Consider the following 20,522-nt stretch of genomic DNA (forward strand, 5'->3'; position numbering starts at 1 on the left):
ACAAGGAAACTGAACCCACTGTGTACCAGCTACTCAGACCTCTACTGGTTTTAACCCACTAGGCATACCTAAAATGTAGATGTGCAGAATTGCATTACCACTGAAGTGTGCTAAAGTTCATTAAAAGTCTGTTTTGTATCATTTAAATCACAAACTTTATAAATACAGTGAATTACCTGTTTTTTTTTTTTACTTTTACTAAAGGGATGAGCTACTTTTATATTTGAGTTTTTTTTTTACTCAGCTGTCTGTATTATTTGAGAAAGAATATGAACACTTTTGACACCTCTGTTGCACATAACTGCACATCGACAGTCCCCATTAGTTGTTATTTATTGCATTAGAGCAGGAAATGATGTGTCCCTGTTCTTTCTCCTGCAGGAACTCTGTCGGCAGCGCATGTCTGTCAAACCTTCTGTCGAACGTCCTGAGCCGATGTCCACTAGGATCAACAGCGTCTCGTCTCAGTTCAGCGATGGCGGTCCGGCCATCAGCCCCTCTGGACGTGGCAGCATCTCCTCATGGAGCGAAGAGCCCTCCCACTCCAACATGGACATCTCTACTGGTCACATGATTCTGGTGAGTCTCCAGTTTAATTGCTTTGTAGTTGTTTCAATGAGTCATGATTCATTTCTACACTGAAGGCGTAAGACAGTTATAGATTTTGTGTATAGAAAACATTTCATTTAAATTCAGTTTATTTATATTGCGCCAATTTACAACTCATGTCATCTCAAGGCAGATCATACAGTCAAATTGATTAAATGTTTTCTGTCTAAGGAAAACCAGTTGATTGCATCGACTCATTCACTCAAAGGCAATCTCTCAGACTTAGCATGCTTGTAGCAACAGTGGAGAGGAAAAACTCCCTTTTAACAGGAAGAAACCTCCAGCAGAACCAGGCTTTCAAATTTCAAATCCTTTATTAGACTAAGAATTCCTTACATGTTTTAAGCTTGCTGATTTGTTTTATTCTATCAATATACATTTCACATTACACTTTCAGATTTGTTGAGTATAACTTGCAAAATGTCTGATTTGTCTGATTCTGCTGAAAAATCAGCAGGGATCTTATAGTTTTTTTGTTTTTTTTTATTAGAGTTTTTTAATCATGTAGTTCCAAATTTCTGAACACATCCAGATTTTTGAATGTTCAGAACAACCTGTTATGAGAATAATCCACCACTTTATTAACAGCCATGGAGCATGAAAGACCATGCAGAGAAAAGATTTGACATTATGTTCTAAAGAAGAAGAGCTGGTTTCAATATTGTGTTTCAATAAAAATTTCTTAGCTCAAGCAAGTAGTTACTTTTCAAACTAACCAGCTTTGGTGCCTTTATCCAACCAAAGAGTGATTAAAGTAAATAAGAAGAGATTATTGGAAAAATGTTTTAAGCAGGTATATTTCTAAAAAAAAAAGACATGGATAGGAGAGCATAGGAAATAAACTGTTATGAATAATAGAATAAATGCCTATTAACTCAATATATAAGCTTTTTCCAAGGTTATTCCTGTAATTATATGCCCAACTTACTAAAAAGTATTTCTTCTTTGCACATGAAAACCTGTTACTGTTTCGTTGTTGTCTGTCTTTCCCTTTCAATAGGAAAAGTCCATCACATTCCCAAGCTAATGGATAAAAATGACATGTTTCATATTCGTTTGATTGATTAACTTCTGTTATCTTTTGTTTATAGAAAGCTTCCTTTGCTTCCTCTATCTCTTGTCGTTTCCCATGTGTCATTCCTAATAGCTCTGCTAAACCTTTTTGCCTGGATCTGATACTTCCCCATCTGGTTTTCTACATATTAGAAACATTCTCCTCACGCACAAATACACACCTCTCGTTCCTCACATCGTTCTTTGCATCTCCTTGTCTCCGTTCTTTTGTACATCTCATTACACCCACAGCGTCTATAAGCAGCCCTCTCAGCCTCGTCTATTCCCGCAGATGAAATCTCGATTGAACCTCGGTAGCATTCTGTTGAGTGTCATCGTAATTTCGATGTAAAGCTACTCACTTCAGCAGCCCACCACCTCTTCATCCCTTCCTACTCTCTCACTCTCCACGCATTATGAACCTGCAGACAAGATGTGATAAAGCAGGCTTCTTTTCTTTTTTTTCTTGATGTGTTCAAAGATTCTAATTACCCATGAGATTGTGTACGGCTGAAATGACTCTCTTTGCAGCCTCTGCAGTGAGTTCCTCTGTTGTTCCATGCAGGCACAAAATCAAGCAAAATAAAATGCCTTTGACAAGCGCTGCAGAGCCACAACATGGTATAATGCCTGTATTTAAAGTGCCAAGGTTATATGTGCCTGAAAAATACATCTGGGTTTGTGGCAAAGAGGGATGAACATGTCTAGGTACATTTTCCAATAGTGGTGATGAAGTTTTCTCCATTGAGGTCCCATGTCTTACGTGATAGGAGGATGAAATGGAGATATCCATAATTACAGCCGAAATTAATCCAGTTAGCATATGGGATTACGTCAGATTATACTAATAGTCTGAACAGCTTGTATCCAGGATGTGTTCGGTCTACAGAGATGTAAGCTGTCTTAAATGATATAATCCAAAATATGTAAAGGTATAGACTATTTTTCAGTATTTTCTTTTTATCTAGGATATTTAATCACCAGTTGTTATATGAAATATTAAAGAAAAAATATGTATCTATATTAATTTTTCAGCACTTTATTTCTTTGAAATACATTTATCATATGATAGAAACCGAATCCTCATCTGAGCTGATTTATATTACAAAAGAAATCATTTTAAGACTAGATTTATTTTTCAATATAAGCTGTAGGCATAAAGTGGTTCTTTAATACAGGTGAATGAACACTACCATATATGCATTGAAATTTTCAGTTTAAATGGATCCTTTAACTCCTATGACAGTCTGAGTCTAATCAGTCACACGCAGCCGTAGCTGAAATCAGCACCATGGACAGTTCTGCCTAAACTATGGCGGATCTGAAGTATAAATGTGATTTATTTTTTTACAAATCTGCATGGGAAAGACATATTCATGTAGGATCACAGCTTTCCCAACATTTTCAGCTCCCTTTTGATTAAAAAAAAAAAAACAAATCAACAATTGTGTTAATTTTTATGGTATTGTCAAATATTTTATTTAACCTATATGTCAAATTTGGTGGGTTTCAAAACTCACAGCAGGCAGAATATGTGAGGAGGAATTCTGAAAGGTTAATCCATACCATCATATGTATACTGACTATTAAGAAAAAAGAAATAAAGTTTGAAGAAAATAGTTATAATCACCATATAGTTCTCAGGAGAAGAACGGGAGTTAGCATTAAAACTGGAACTGAGGCATGTCAGGCATCAAAGAAATCTAAAAACCTCTAATAATCCATCAAATAGATCAAATACAATTGTTGAAAATACTCTGAAGATCACAGTGAAGGGATCTAAAAGAATGCCTCAATGTTCCCACTTACTTTGTTTGCTACAGAGCCAACAAAGTCAGCAATGTTTAAATTCAGAGAAGTTCAATATTGGATTAAAATGTAATCGGATTTAAAAGATGTATTCGATTTTACCGTATATATATATATATATATATAGGCGTTGGTTATCAGAATAAAATGGCTAAAACATGTTGTAAACAGAACTATTGCAGGATAATCTTCTCTCACTGTTGATGAATCCTTTAAACTACAAACATGGGATAAACTGTAACTCCACCAAAGGCAGAACATCCCTCTGCTTCACAATGTTCTGCTTCAGCCTTTTAAAAAGTTGAATTGTTTTATTCAGTTGAGTGCAATGAAAAAATTCTCTGTCTGCTTTGTGATTTTTGTGTGTATTTTATCTTTCTTTTACATTAAATTATTCAATTATCCCAGAGAAATCTTCTAGTTAATTGTAAATCGTTTACCTTACAGAGAAATTTAATTCAAGGCCTTTACAGCAGAGTGGCACAGTTGGTAGCTCTATTGCCTGAAGCAAGACAGTCCTCGGATTTATACAGTACCTACATGGGTCCGCATGGGCGTCTCCTCCTGCATGTTATCTGCTTTACCAATAGAACCACAGCATAGAATTTACCTAGACTGTTGGGAAAGTGTTGGTTTCCTCTGGTCTAACTCTGATGTATAGTTTTACATGCAAACAGTAACTGTTTTCTATCACCAGCAGCTACATAATTTAGGTACTGATAAGTGCTACCTACTATTTCACATGCTTAGAATAATCATTATTTCAAACATCTGCATGTTTTAATGCAGTCTTTACAATAGTTTTTTGCTGCTCTTATGTTTCCCAATAGAAGGAAATAAACGTACAGATGGGAGCACAATTCTTGGGTAACCCAAAAAAAAAGAAATCTATATAAATAGCACTCTAAGGTTCTTCATAAATTTGATATGGGTAAGTACGCATTTTGGCTATGTGTAGCTGTTAGCTTATTAGAAAACCGACACAACGTATCCATATAAAGAATAGAGAACATCTAAACCAATCAGAGGCAGGCTGAGCAATCAGCTCGGCAGCAAATGTGCAAAGCTCTATTAGTTAGATTAGTCTTAGTCCAACAACAAAATAGATAAATACATAAGATTGCCAAGATTGGAAGAAGCTTCTCTTTGAAGGAAGTTTTTCTCTGTATGCCCTAAAAATTAAAGGAACAAATAGCACAGCTGCTATGAGATGTCTAGCAACAGTCAATCTCTCGTCTTTATTTTAAATATTGTTATGTACTTGTGTTCTCTCCTTTAGCTTTTACTATTTGAAGAGGATAATGAGGAAAGTTCAAGATATATACAACATATTTAGTCCTGCAGGTGATTCTGTGTAAAATAGGAAACTTTTTACTGGTATGACGATATAATAGTTTGTGTTACCTTTAATCAAAACAATGTACATCATAGTTGAGAGAAGAAGGAAAAGGGAGGAACCAAATTTCTTGTATTTTCTGTTACTTTTATTAATAACGTATTTATTTTCTTTTTTCTGATTTTCATTCATTTTTTAACCTTCTTTTCTGTCTGTCATTTTCTTTTCCTCATGTCCACGTTTTGGAACAGTGCCTGTGACTGCTTATATTTCCATCTAGCAGTCAAAAGTGTCAGTCTTACAAAAATATTCACGCTTACAGGAGACCTCATTTCGAATTCCAACCATGACGTTAACTGCAGACAGGAGCAGCAGGAGCAGAGGGTTTCCTGGCAACAAACCTGGGGCCTCAGCCGACATGTTGGAGGGGGGGAAACTCGATAGACTCGAAACACTTTGGTTTTAGGGGTGATGTCACATCAGGAGACACAATCTATTGAAGAGCAGGGAGACAGGGAAAAGCAAATATTTGATCTGATGCTAGGCCCTGTGCTTGATAGAAGCTACCACTGAGCATTTATTAAAAATCCGACTTTAGAAAAAAAATGAGGATGTGCTGCTTTACCAATCATCCCCGCTCAGATATTAATTGCCACTTGTAAACCTCTGGCACATTGTGTCATCCTCCATCCAATGATTTTATTATGAGAAAAAACAGCTTCACCATCTTATCGAACTTAATGCTCCCATGTGACTTATTCTCAAAGGACCCTTCACCACCACCATCACCCCCACACATCCTCTTTTCTTGTGTCTTAAGAGGATTAGGCGACTCTCTATATAAAGCACTTTATCTTGTCCTTTGTTGCTGGCCAATTAAGTGTCATAGATTATGTTGCAGCGGGAGCCTCTGCCGAGATTCGCCTTGCTGGGAATGCCTTTTTACTTTTTCAGAGCTCCCCACCAGGCCGCCGGGATGTGATCTGATGGTTGGAGTAGGTCACAGGGCAGAACGGAGGAGAAAAAATGGGCTTCGGGAAATGGATGTTAAATCACTCTAATGTGGTCAGCTGAGGGGAGGGGAGAAGATTGAGTTGGAGAGACATAATAATGTAACAGGATGATGTCACCTTCTCACTAAAATGAAGGCAGCTGCTTCTGGATGCAGGCTGTTGGCAATTGATATCAGCTGATTTGATGTATTGAATTTACATTGAAAGGTGTTTGTGTGAGCTTCCACAGTGTTGAGCAAAGGTTTGACATATGCATTTAGAAACATATTCTCCAAGTTCCCTATTAGAGCTGTATTTTTTCTCTAAAAAATACACAAAATTTCAGTGAATATTTCCTTTTTTTCAGACCACTCTCTGAAACCCAAAGAGATTGATGCCTTAAAATCCCTTCAGATCATTAACTTCTGAAATGTATGAACCATCTCTCTGGTACCAGGAACCATGCCTTGTGTCAAGTCCCTTATATTATCTTTTTTTCTTATTCTGCTGCTTAGTTCAAACCCAAACTGGTAATCTTCAACAGATTAAAGCCCAAAATGCATCAAGTTGCTACTGTGTTATTGGCTGTCATGATTTGTTTGGGTTGTGCATCTCTCATCTGGTCTCTGGCTGATAGAACACACTTCAATGCACTTCCAGCTCTATGTCCAAAGCAAAAAAAAAAGACTGCATTAAAATAAATCACTACTTTTTCTATTATGCAACGCACTAAATAAACTGCAGCTCAGTGAAATTCTGCTGAATATGACAAGACAAAGTATGCTATTAAATAATGCAATGGAGCATAGCTAATTAATTAACTTAATAAAGCAGCATTTAACAAAATCTACACGTATTTAACAACAAGAAAAGATTCTTAGCTCAACGTAGAATAAGTTGCCAGGCAGCAGATATGTTCAACAGTCATTCAGCTACAGAGCTGCAAAATGCCATTTCTGTACTGTCAACAAAAAGCTAAACAAAACATGAAACTACTTCTTTCTAACCTCTTGAACACTACGTGTAGCTATAAGTAAACAAGAGTATCAGTGTTACAAATGTTCCTATTAGGACAAGGATCGTTCAGCTAAGCTTTAAGTTCTGAGCTTATGGTCCAAGACATGGAGGAAGTGTGGGAAGCACCATTTTTGGTAACTGAATAAAGAAAAGGGTTTTCTTTCAATGAATGTGTGGAGGTGGTAAAAAAGGACATTTAAAACAATGATGTCAAACCTTCCTTAAAGCATTTGAAGCTTCTCACTTGGAACAAGTCACAACCAGAAGCAGATTAAGTCGCTGCACCAGTAAATTCAAGATTCAGAACATGTGTGCTGTCAGGTTTATCTTCAACTTGTTTTGTAATTTTTTCTTCTTTCCTAATCTTTAACATTTGGTTCGTGGCTCGTGCCTTACCAATGCTCCCCCTCCTGTTTTGCAGTTGCCTTCTGTTCAACAAAGAGTACATATAATAGAGAGGAATTATTATTTTATTTTTTTCATTTTGCATCTTCATTTGATCCCAGAAAATGAATCCTGAAGGCTGCCCTCTTGATGCACTTGTACAGTATGTCACAAGGGCAGTCTTTCTGTATTGTATCTGCCAGTTGCACTACCAAGCAGTTGAATTGGTGTCCTCAATAAAGTGATTAAATAATTCTAAGCCATTGGACACTCTAGCAACTGAACTCATATCCTCTGCTGCATGTAACAGCAACACATTCTCACTCCAAACTCATCAAACATTGACGACACATACTGATGTGAAAGGGTTACCCCTCTTATCATACATTCACACCCAGGGTAAAGGAGAGGTTGCCGGCTTTGTTTCACCTGACATGCACTTGACCTAAAACAATTTTTTTTTAAACATTTTATCCTACAAAGTTATTGTGGAAGATTTGGGAGGGTATAGTGACATCAATATTAGTGTTTCTCTGGGTTTAGGGATCAGGGTAAGGAATGGGTAAATGCTACTTTTTTCTTTTGCAGTTCATGGAAAATTTTACCAAATTCCTGCCACAACTTGGCTCACACACTACATGTCAAATAATGAAGAGAGGACTTTGACTAAGCATCAATATTTGAGTTGAGAGTGAGACTGCATCGGTTACAGACATGCTGGTTTTTTGCAAAGGAATCCCTTAACACAACCATAGTTGGTCTATATGTGGACAAACTTGTGTCCAAGTTGCACCATTCCTTTTTGGTTATTTGTTTTTGGTTAACATTTATTATCTTTTATTGTAATTCAACCAAAATAGCGATTGCCAAAGACTTACCAGCTTAAAGTTTGGCTCTAAGTAGATGGACAGAGGTTTATGGATAGAATTATGAGGCCTACAGTATTTCACATCTTATTTTGCCAGTTTTTCAGGGATTTCCTCAAGACCTAAAACTCACCAGATTGCACATTCAATCTGGACTATAGGATCTGCTTTAAAAACTGGAGAGTTAATGATGGAATATCCAGAACTCTCAGAGGTATAATTTTACTGATTTCATGGATAAATACTCAATAAAACAAAGAGGAAAGCATGTGTCTGGTCCTGTATCAGGTCTTATTATGACCTACTGATACTGACCATCTAGATCATTCCAACGCCTGTCCCTTCTTTTCTCCATGACTTTAAAAAAAAAGCAAAAAACCTTTTTAAAAAGTATTGAGAACTGTGACTGCTGAAAATGACAAAAAGAAAATCTGACTTAATAGAACCTGGTGAGAGCTTTCACTTATTGCTGTTCAATCAAAAGGACATGGTTTATTAGATAATGAAAGATACCAAAAAAAGAATGTATTACATGTGCAAAGTTGCTTTCTATAGCTGGTCTGCCTTCCCTGCTGAGTAACCGCATCCCGCTGTGAATTTTTCCACCCACTTCCCCTTTTCATTCTCCGTCTCAGTCGATCCAAAATGGCTCCCACATTATGTCCCCTCCCATGTGGCCTGGCTTTCATGCTGCTCGCTACTACAGGTGCTTCTGGATGGTGCGTCAGAGCCACAATGGCCGCTCCGGTAGCAGTTTTTATTGAGCACCTTTGGCAGCTGCAGGCCTCCTCCCTCCCCTGCTGTAAGGGGATTATTCAGTGTTTGGCCGCCACATGGTGATCTCAGCACCTCCTGATTGGATTGCAATAATCCCTTTACACAGCCACTAAACCCTATTACTCTAGTATTAGAGAGAGAGAGAGAGGGTAGGGGGTAAAGGCCAGTTGGGGGTATCTAATTTTAACAGTGCATCTAATTTTGACAGTGCATGTATAGAATTGTGTCCTAATATAAATATCTGTTACTGTTTTCTTTTAAGTAAACAATACGCAGGCGTCCATTAGATTTCTATTAGAAATCTTTCCGTATGTATTTCTCAAATCTCTCTGCTTCTGCTCTTTTTTGTGAGTGTTCCTTGTTCTTTACAGTTTTTTTTGTTATTTGGTCATGTTTCTCTGCATGTCCTTTGTGTGTTTCTTCTGATGGATGATATTACTGTGGCTGCTTTTACCAAGTATAATGGGACCCATGTACCACAGGAAGGAAAGGCTAATGTTACACTGTGCATGTCATCTTCCCGCTGTGCACACAGTAGCTAGAAAGACCTAAAACCCCGGTTTACCTCCATCTTACTCAACTGCTGCTTCCTATTTTATTAACAAACTTCTTTCATTTCAGTTCAGAGCCATTTCGCCTTTTTTTGGAAGCTAATTCTGATTAAGATAAGCTACTCATTTGTAATTGTCACCATAAATCATCGGTGGAGCCATTTAAAGAACCACCCCGCCTAATTTCGGACCCTCATCTATTAAAGACGAAGGCCCGTATTTTGTATGCATTTGCAGCTGACTCCCAGTTCTGCTCTGAAACAAGGCTACACCTCTCCACCATCAGATACAGCCAGCAACGACTTTTCCACTTGTTTTGGGTTTGCGCCAAGTTAATCTAAGGGCAATTGTTCAAAGTCACCTTGCCGCCTTTAATTATGAAAACGGGCTGAATGTAGGTAATAACGAGGATGAAACTGGTCATCATGACTCGGAGCAGGAGTAGATTAAACAGGCGCACAGTGATTAAAATGACATTGGTGCATCTAATAAACTGAAGAAATTATGCGTGTGGGCATTTAGATATGAGGCTAATGAGGTGTCCAAATGATTTGTTTTTCCTTTAATCTTCAGAGAAGATCATCAGAAGAGAAACTGCGGTTCAGAAAATAGGAGGTTTATAATTGCACCGATTCGGTTTGATCACTTGTTTACTTAGTGGCGAAATCATATTGGAGTTCTCATCAGTTCTCCAATGTTGGGGACAATCATTTCCAACTAGAAGGAAAACAGAAGTCATTATTTCTGATTTGTTCACATAAATGAACCAAAGCACTGGTTTGGACATCCTGTTGCCTGTTTTGGTCTTTCTCCAACAAGCAGCTTGTCAGACTTTTTTCTTTTTTGTCTTTGATCATACGTTAAATTGAACTCTATTAAAATCAAATAAAAAAATCTAAATAAAATAAAATAGATTATCAAGGACTTATATCGTAGTTATTAGAAAAATGTATATGCTTTGAACAGTTTCATTCCTGTGACACTTTAAGCTAAAACTTGATCTATTTTATTACAGTTTTATGTTGTAACCAAACACCAGTAAGGGTATACATGATTTCCAAAAGGTTTCCTTACCTTTTCCTGCCAGCTGAAGGTCTTTCTGGTATACCTTTGCCAGCGTCGCACACATATCCTCTCTTAGTTTTTGCCCAATTTTATTTATAAATCGCCACAAGTTCAACCAAAATTCTTTCTATAATTTCTATAATTAATCTATAAAGATCATTTAGTTTAGAATATTAAGGTATTACTAAAACATGAATCTGCTTTGTTATTTTTCAGCCATTGGCGCCATGGCGCTATGTCTTAGTGGTTTCTCCTGGTGGAAGATGAACCTCATTTAGGATTTCTTCCAGCATTGCTCTGTATTTAGCTCCGTCCTTCCATTGTCCGAGGGGAGCTCCTTTGTTTGTGCTGAATAAAAGCATCCCTACTGAATAACAGTAAATGGGGATGGTGTGTTTAATGTAATGTCAGAACAGCTGGCATTAAGTTGCTCAAATTCCCTCAATCTAGTTGACCCCTGAAGGCAACAGACTTTACTGCATTTTATTCTTGGGTGTCAGATTACAGAAAATGGATTGAAACCGCATATCATCATTCATATTTAATAGTGAATTAAATGTTGTTCTATTGTGTAATATCAGGCTTACATTATTTGATTTGTTTCATGTGAGAAAATGTTTTTTTTTTTTTTTTATCATACTGAGAATCAACTCCTGTCTAACCTTCTGTCCTTTATCTCTGTATTCTGCTTTCTTCAGTCTTATATGGAAGATCATCTGAAGAATAAGGATCGACTGGAGAAGGAGTGGGAGGCATTGTGCGCATATCAGGCTGAGCCCAACGCAACTACTACTGGCCTGAAGAATGGCAACGCAAAGAAAAACCGCTCCACTGCTGTGGTGGCATGTAAGGATTGCTTAAAACTGAATTTTTTACCTTGATGCGTGTTGTGGTAAAGTCCTAAACAGTTTCGAGGCACAACTCTTTAATATGATATGAACCCGGCGGGAACTAAATTGTACTTCCTTATATTTAAACACGGAGCCCTTTCTGTTTTCTTCCCTTTCCTCCATTATCAGAAAATGGGAGCAGATGCAGTGAGCAGAAGGGTTCTACTGTAAATTAGTTTTCTATTAAAGCTCTCCTGCATAGGCCTCATTAATGATTAAAATTTCTAAGCCGTTGTGGAAGTGGCCCCATCTAAAAAAACATTGCTGTCCCAGTCTCTGCAGCAGGCCAAGGCTTAATGAAATCCAGATTGTGAACAGGGAAGGTGGTTTGTTGGGAATAAATTGGGTTTCCAGATTAAAGCACCTTAAGCTTCTGTAAGGGTGAAAAAAAAAGCATTTTTTTAAGTTAAACTGCAGAGAAACGATTTGTTCAAAATGAGAAAATGTAAAAGGAAACGAACAAAAGCAGTATGTCTGCTTAAAATAAAAAGGAAGTCACTGGATGCACACATAACCACTACAGCCCTACCAATTCCTTGGATTTTAACTTATATTTCTGTATTCAGTTGAATCAGTGTGAATTTTCTTTGATTCAACCTTTGACACATCAGAGTTTCAGAGCTTCGGTGCAGAAAGTTTGAAGTATGGTGTCAATTTGTTAGATCTCTCTGGATGAATGGGAGATTCAGGGATTAATCCATCAAACTTCAAGCAAAAGCAAAGAGCATCTCAAGTTTTATCAATTTAAATCCTTGGTTGTGAGCTATAACTTTATAACTTGACACATTATAAAAGAAAATCCAGTTTTTGTTAAAAAACTCTCTGTCATCTAAAAATCCTGCTTTCATTACAGCCCAGTGTGGGCTTAAAAAACTTGCTTTAGGAAGACAAAAAGTGCTGAATCGCATATTTTTCTGTTCCAGATGATCACTCCAGAATCACCTTGAAGGTGGAGAACAGCCAAGGCAACTCTGACTACATCAATGCCAGCCCGATTGTAAGCACCTTATCTGCTTTCTAAACTTTGCATTTCACACCGCTGCACGTCGGCCCCCCGCAGTCCCCCGTGAGGCATCACGGCAGCACAAGCAGCCTACTGCTGCCCAATGTAAATTTTGATGCAACGCTTGCTTGGCTTCAGTGGCAGGCTCACAGTTTGCCCACATTCACCGCTATGAATATTAATGGTTTCTATACAGCAAACACCCCAGGCGAGTATTCGTTCAGAGAAATGACATGCACATGACTTGCTTTACATTTGTGGAACCCAAATTGATCTGTGGGGTCTTGGGAAATTATTGTTTCTGACCTTGGGTTATGCTAATTCAACAATGCTTTCTGTTTACTGTTGCGGCTGTGCTCAGCATGCTGAGGCCCGCTCACTGCACGGTTCTGATTTAAGGAGCGAAAGCAGCCTGTAGGAAGGAAAAGGGGGAAAAGAAAGAGCCATATGAATTCAGTAAGTGAGGGAATCAATTTGGAAACCAGTGTTGGAATAGCAGGTTTATGCTTCCCTCGAGGCAGATACACTGGTATTCCATTAAAAGCAACAGAAATACTATGCATTTCAAATCTTAGTGCCACACCAAAAAAGTGTATGTGTGTGTGTGTGTGTGTGCGTGGGTGGGTTTGTGTCAGTGAGAAACTGAGGGAATCAAAACTATATGAGAACAAAAGGGCAACTCTGTCAAACATCACAAATGCAACAAGAGATCCAACACAAGTACCCACATATGCCAGAAGAGGAGCGCAGACTCTGGCAGCCTGCACGTGCAGAGAGCACTAAATTGTGCACACAAATACACAGATGACATAAAAGAAAGTAAGTGTGGGAAACACCCACACAGACATGCAAAACCACACATTGACACACGATCACTGTCAGGCGTACGTTCCCACCTCCCACACGCTCTATTAATAAAGCGGCACTGTATGGGAACGTAGGGTGGATGCTGCGCTTATTTGAGGAAATTCCTCTATCCTTTGCTCACCCACGCCTCCACCAAACACATTGTATGGGATCTTCTTCCAACAGCCTGTCAATAACCATAAAACTTGTTTGTTAAAAATATATTGGCTGATGAGCTATATATAATTAGATTCCCTGCTGTCATTTCTGATAAAGTGGTTGGTTTTGATGAGATTCAATCATTTTATTATAGTTTAGAATAGTTAAATATTATATAAACAGTATGTATGTATATATATAATATATATATACTCACACACACAAATAACCGGAGAAATGTGGCCGGTTTGCTGCAAGGTCGAGGGAAGGCAGCCCACAAAGAAGGGATCACGCTCCAGGTGAGAACAGCCAATAAAAACACACTGATGAATACCTAGAATACCTCAAACAAATAGCAACCATGAAGCAGCCACAAGAAAAGCTGCAACAGCCAAATACCTGCAACAAGTAAGGCAAGTTCTAAGAAATAATCTCAAGGGTAAGAACAAGACCAGGGCAATCAACAGCTATGCTTTACCAGTAATCAGATATCCTACTGGGATAAAAGGTTGGCATAAGTAGGGAATTCAGGACACTGATGTTAAAAAAATGAAAGCTACTCACCATGCTTGGTGGATTCCACCCCAAATCTAGTATCCACAGGCTAAGCATCAGAGCCATGCTTGGAGATGAAACACTTAAGAATACATCAGGAAGTTAGCCCCAAGGGATGATGCTCTCAGTAACTGGAATTGAAGTAAATGGAGGAAACCATCATGTGAAGAAGAAAAATCTCTACATGGAATGTTCCACCAACAGATAGCTTAAGTAACTGTTATGACAAAATCCTTCCAATGGCCAGAGAGGACCGGGGTTAGGGGCAGCACAGAAGCACTGATCATGGCAGCAAAGGGAGAAGATATTTAGGACTAGAGCAATAGAGACCCAGATCTAGCATACCAGGTAATATCCTGGTGCATGCTTTAAGCAATCCACAATCTAACAGCAGGGAACACGGAATGTCATAACCAAGTGGCTGGTATAGTGTACAGAAACATCTGTGCAGAGCACAAACTGGAATAAAAACCCAGGTCGAAATGGGAGTCGACTCTGAAGGTGGTGGAGAATGAAACATCTAAGATCATATGGGACTTTCAGATACAAACAGATAAAATTGTTGTGGCCAAGCAACCGGGTATTGTGATAATTGATAAGCAACGGGGAATAACTGTAGTGATGAATGTGGACATCCCAAATGATGGAAACGTGAGGAAAAAAGAACAAGAGGAACTGGAGAAAAACTAAGGGCTCAGTGAAGGTAGACAGATCTAGGTTTTTAGGAATTCACAGAGCGTGAAGGCAGTTCTATGAGACCAGCAGCGTGTTCAAACAGACACGCACAGATGAAAACAGGCAGGCCCAATGGTAAAAAGGAACATTGACAGACATGGTACAAGGATAAACTGGCCTCCTCCTTGGAGCCAGGCATATGGCACTAAAACTTACCTCCCCCGCGTTCAGAGCCAAAACCCTGAGGGCTCAGCTGAAAAGGACCAGAACCCGCGCACCCTCAACACACTGGGCCAAAGCCGTTAGTGCTAAGCTGAGAAGAAGCGGGACACGATCATGAGACAGGAGACAAACACCAAACCCTGTCAATCCATCAGCCTCGTTAGACGGAAACATGAACCGGGGACTTGAATAAAACTCATATAAAAAGCATAAATAGCTGAAACGACAACATAACACAAACAAAGAATAACTGAATAAACTAAGAACACACTAATAATGATCTGGCCCTGATAGCTGGGCTGAACCATATATATAGCAGACGGAGCAGGTGAGTAAGATAAATCATAATTAGAGTGCGGGGAGGGAACGGCAGGTGAATGAAGTGAGTAATGAGATAAGCTACCGGGGCTGCGATCATGACACCGTATTGTACTTTGATTTATATACAAATCAGAGAACAGTTTTTAAATTTGTTTCTTTTCAGGAAGCTGATGTCGCAAGAACAAACATTAGAACCAGAAATATCACTGCAACAAGCAGTTGAAAGAGTCTCAGTCATTCAGATCAAGGATAGACTCAGAGGATGGTTTGTGCATTATCAAGTAATAAAAAAATGATGCAAATCATATCTAGGTGTGAATGAAAACTCATGGTTTTGTATCTTGCTTTGGTCTGGTATGTTAGACCCCAATTCATTAGGAGATGAAGCAAATAGAAATATTTTTCTATGATTAATTTGACACGGAAATATCCTGTAAAAGTATTTTTCTTTCTTAAAATTGAGTCAGTAAAGCTCATTCCTGCAGCCGCTAGCAGTCAATATCCTTAAAGACCAAACTCAGAGAAATAAAAGCCTCCCTCATGATCAAACCTCCAACGGTTAAGGCAGAGAATGTTGGAGCCAGGAACAGGATTTGACTCTGTCTCAGAAAGGAAGAGACAAAAACCCAGCAGCAGGAATAATTACACGTGTCACATCCCACACATTTGCTCTTTGTTAAAGACAGTAAGAAAGACAGTTGTCCTTTTCCTCCAACAGTAATGGTAGGTTTTCATTCTGGAGAAAATTCGACAGGCCAAAAAACATTGTGTCTTTGCTGAGACTGAAAGACAAAAAAGGGATATAAGGGAATCAAGACATGTGGAAAGTCTTCCTGATCTGGGTTTAATTTTTTGGGGGGAAATCTGTTTTTTTTCTTTTTCAATTTTTCTGTCAGTTTTAACAATTATGTATAAGTTACATCCCTCAATTTTAAACTTCTTCATCTGTCTTGTCCAGTTTGTAGTTTCTCTCTTCTTTTTTATGCCACATACAGTGAATGTCCTCACTTTTTCTTTTTCCTGCTTCCAACATGAACTTTTAATCTGAAAAGTCTCTGGGCAGCTGATCACATCTCTGGAGCAAAAGAGCTCAGCCAGAATATCTGGAGAGCTCATACTGCCAGGTGCTGTAAGGTCTTATTATGTTTTTTGAAGCACGATTTAGCAAAGTTTTCACACAAGCAATAAGAAAACTCAGAAGCTGACTTTAGAAGGGCTTTTTTATGATTTCATAAATGAGCAAATGTTTAAACGCAGGTGAATAAATGTTTTTATATTCCAAGAAACAAATCTAACATGTTTTTACTCAAAGAAATGTTGGTCCACTTGTTCTTCATAGACATTTGCTGCTTCTTTACACAAAAAAAGGACAATGTGAGGTTTTCTTGACAGAAACATAATAAGCTCTGAAATAATTTGAATTTTCTTTTATGAAAGCTTCTTGTCACAAACAGGAGAACAATAAAAATACATGTAACCGTGGGATAATGTAGATGTAAACCTGTGGGCCTCCGCCTTCAAATGATTTCCTCTCTGTGCTTCGTTTCTAGGTGATGTTTTAATGAGCAGAACCCCCTCAACAGCATGTCACCTTTTTTTTCATCTCTCTTCTGCCACTGTCTTACTACCTTTTAAGTTCATTAGACATGCATTATTGTTTGGCATTCACAAAAGCCACCGAGGACCATTAAAGACAATTTGGTGTGCGGAAAAGCCCGAGAAATTATCCGTCTTCCTTCTGTAATTGCCTCCAGCTAAATTGGTCTCGCCAATTATTACATTTACCGTACAATTTGCATGCTAATAAGCAGGGGTGTCACTCACTTCCTTCGGTAGTTCTGCTTGCGTTCCGTCTGCTGTCTTCTGCTCACGACGCCCACGCCCTCGCTCTGCACTTTTCATTAAGTTTGAAAAGAAGTATGAGTTCCTGTTCAGCCTCTTCTCGGCAAAGCCTCCAGCTGCGAACAGGAGAATGTGGAAACGAGAAATCGAGCTGTGACACAGTACAGGATGTACTGATTCAACCAAAAATGGATCAATCCAGGGAGGGCCTACAATGTCGCTGTCTTAGTTTTTTCCCTTACTTGACTGACATATAAAGGTGTGCAGTTTCAGGCATCATGCTTTTTGCACTTGTTTCCCCCTCTCTTTCTAATATAAAGGGTCTGGGCATAGACCAAAACAAATACTTGTTTTTTTCCAGAATTATTTTCTTAATACTTTATGTAGAAAACTGCTATGATAAAGTTAAAATTATAAATCAAAAATGAAAAGAACTTAGGCAGCTTGAACACACTTTTATACTAAAGATATTTTATTCAGTAAACCATTAAATAAATATAAAATTATCTGTCAAGGCCATTTTGGTTTTGTTTGATAGACCTTGGAAAACTGACACTATATGAATTATGTGAACTATGTGAATTAAACAGATTTAGTCTCAGCTAATACTCTGTAGAACCACCTTGAATGCAAAAACAGATGCAAGTCTTTTGAGGGAGAATCTCTTTTAACACTGCACATGAAAAGGTATATATTTTGTCCATTACACTTTGCACAATAGCTAAAGTTCTATTGGATTAGATGGAGAACCTCTGTAAACATTCATGTGCAAGTGGTGTTGCACACTCCCAACTGGATAAAGTTTTGGGCCTTGACTTAAACTGTAGAATTTGCTTTGATATACATTTTTTTCATTTTAGCTCTGGCTGTATGTTTAAGGTTGCAGACAAGGCAAGGCAAGTTTATTTATATTGCTAATTTCAGTGACAACATAATCCAGAGTGATGTAGGAAGGTTCAGCCCAGTCTCAGGTATCTTGCAGTCAATGACATGGCTTTGCTCTGGAGTTGTCCAGGATTTATCTCAATGCCTCGTTCCATCTAGTATACCATGTCAGGGCTGCAGAAAAGCATCCCCACAGGATGATGCAGCCGATACGGTGTCTTCAGATAAAACTGCAGTGTTAGAACTTCTGGACCAGTCCATTCTCTTCCACATAATTTCTGTGGTGGTGTGTGACATGCGTTGTGCATGTTCATTTCACTGCTAAACTGCTACTTAAAACAAAATATTATTTTGTTTACACTGTGTATACAAAATTCTGATAACACAAATCCCAAAAATACTGCATATTTGCACCATATAATGCTCTGAACTTCTATATAAAGGCATTTTTTTAAACCATGTTTCTTCTTCCACAGTCTTTTATCTGTACTTCACTGAATGGAAATGTTCATTTACTGTCTGAAAAGCTGTACTAAACAGAATTTTGTTTTGTATACACTCTGCGTATACAAAATGACAATAAAAGTTGTCTAAGTTCTAACTAACAGCAAACCGGCCTTTTTTTAACAACCCTTTTCTTACCAATCTTCCATAAAGGTCAGATTTGTGGAAAACATGATCAGTTTTCCTGTCAACAAGTTCTCTCAGCTGTGGATCCACACAGATTCTCTATTATACCTCTGAGCTTTTTGACCCTTTTTTAAAACCTTATTCCTTGCCCGTATACAGCGTTCCTTTGTCTTTATGAGGCTGTTTGTTCATTGGTGTTTTCCAACAGTCTCCACAGACAAGTGTGACTTAAAATGAGGTTTAATTAGACCTATTTATTTGGTGGTTCTCAGATATAATTAGTCCAAACTTTTACCTTTAGATAGCATTTACTCACTATTTAGGTTAGTTTACCATGTAAAATCCTTTACAATGAACCCAAGTTTGTAGTTTTGTAGGAAGTAGACTATTTCCCTTTTTGTTGAATTACTTCTTAAATGATTGTTTTTCTCTGTTCCTATCTTTCCACAGATGGATCATGATCCCAGGAACCCGGCTTACATCGCTACTCAAGGTCCCCTGCCCTCCACTGTGGCTGATTTCTGGCAGGTAAAGACACACAACAATCTGTGTGCACAACACATATACACCATGGGAAGAAAAATCAATACAACCCCCCTTTTAACAAGAGGTAGCCAATTTTTATTAGAGCAGCATATCACGCAGGAGACAGGCTTGTGTTGTGGATGTCATTATTAGTCTCTCGTTGCCCATAACGCTCATTGCCTTAACTACAGCTGCACACGCACAAACATGTACAGCAGCTGACAGTGTCATGCATCGTTAATGTAGGAGGTGGCAAACCCTTTTCCCAGCGTCTCAAATGTTGGATTGAGTTTGAATTGGAGGGCGGAGGATCGATAAGTTATTTTAGCTGGTCTTGGTAGGTGTTTGTGCTGGTAGGAAAGGTCGCCTTGTCAAACAAGTAGAGTCTCTGTTCAATTTAGAGTTGTGCAGCTAACTGAACAAGAGACGGAAAGGAAAGCATTTCAGGGTAGAATACTTTTAATTAGTCCCACTCTTCTGGAAAGAAATCCTTAAACAAACAAAAAAACAAAATATTGCAAAATGTCTTTTATTTTATATTAAATGAAAAAGGAAGTTTAAGGAACAGAAAAAAACAGTTAATTATTGTTAACTAAGATGGTTAACATTTCAAACCGGATCCATCAAGGTTTAACTCACTTTAGGCTCTATGTAACTCTGATTTGTTTACTTTCCGATATGGTTGACAATAATTATACTGAATTTAATCCATTTATTCAATACTTGCAAACCAATTTTAGGCAATTATAAGCAGTTCTCAATAGTACAGTAGACAGTTTGTCTGTTTAAAGCTGAAGAAGTTGGTTCCTGGTTGTCTGAGTTCAATCTAACTTCAATCTAAATTCATTCAGTGTTATTCTTCATCATTTAAAGGAAGTACTTGTAATAAATTTTTTTCACAAATGAAATGTAATTCCATTCCAGGACATTTACTCCGATTAAAACTATTGTGCGTTTATTCCTAACCTGGAACAATACACTGTTACTTTTTTACTCCTGTTTTATAGTCCTTTTTTATATGGTTTTACCCAGTTTGAGTTAAGAGTAGTAAATAACTTGCTCCCAGTAAAAGAACCGGTAGGGAAGTTCCGAGACGCAGCTGCCTTCAGGGGGACATAACTTCCATATTAAACAAAAGACAAACTGAATTCCACCCATTTTACATTAATCTCATTCACCTTGAAATTAATGGTTTTCAATAAAAGTCTTAATCATATTTCAAATAAATTCAAAGAGTCCAAATCCATTTCATTCATATAGGTATTGTCCATTTAAATGCAACCAACTTCTGATCAATTCAGTTTATTTCAAATAAACCTCAGTGCATTTCAACCAAATGAAACAAAAATCTGCTTGGTTTCAGTGTAGCTTAATCTAATTCCACTCAATTGATTTAGACAACTGTCATACTGTCTTCAATTCTGACACGAAGTACATTCAGGGAAATAGGCTACAGGCACACAAATTAGTAGGCGGTGATTTACTGAGGTGTCAGTCTGCTCATCAAACA

General features: G+C 38.0%; 1 protein-coding gene across 1 annotated transcript in view; it reads left to right on the top strand.

Annotated features, from left to right (window-relative positions):
- LOC107093633 (receptor-type tyrosine-protein phosphatase N2-like) overlaps nt 1–20,522 on the top strand; it is a 281,824-nt gene that overhangs the window by 224,721 nt on the left and 36,581 nt on the right. Inside the window, exons 14-17 of the mRNA XM_015388814.1 lie at nt 382–579; nt 11,158–11,305; nt 12,273–12,346; nt 18,938–19,015. Of these exons, the coding sequence (XP_015244300.1) occupies nt 382–579; nt 11,158–11,305; nt 12,273–12,346; nt 18,938–19,015 (498 nt within the window). The remainder of the gene's footprint in view (nt 1–381; nt 580–11,157; nt 11,306–12,272; nt 12,347–18,937; nt 19,016–20,522) is intronic.

This window comes from Cyprinodon variegatus, unplaced genomic scaffold (genome assembly GCF_000732505.1).
Source record: "Cyprinodon variegatus isolate N-32 unplaced genomic scaffold, C_variegatus-1.0 Scaffold436, whole genome shotgun sequence".
In the NCBI taxonomy this organism is placed as follows: Eukaryota; Metazoa; Chordata; class Actinopteri; order Cyprinodontiformes; family Cyprinodontidae; genus Cyprinodon; species Cyprinodon variegatus.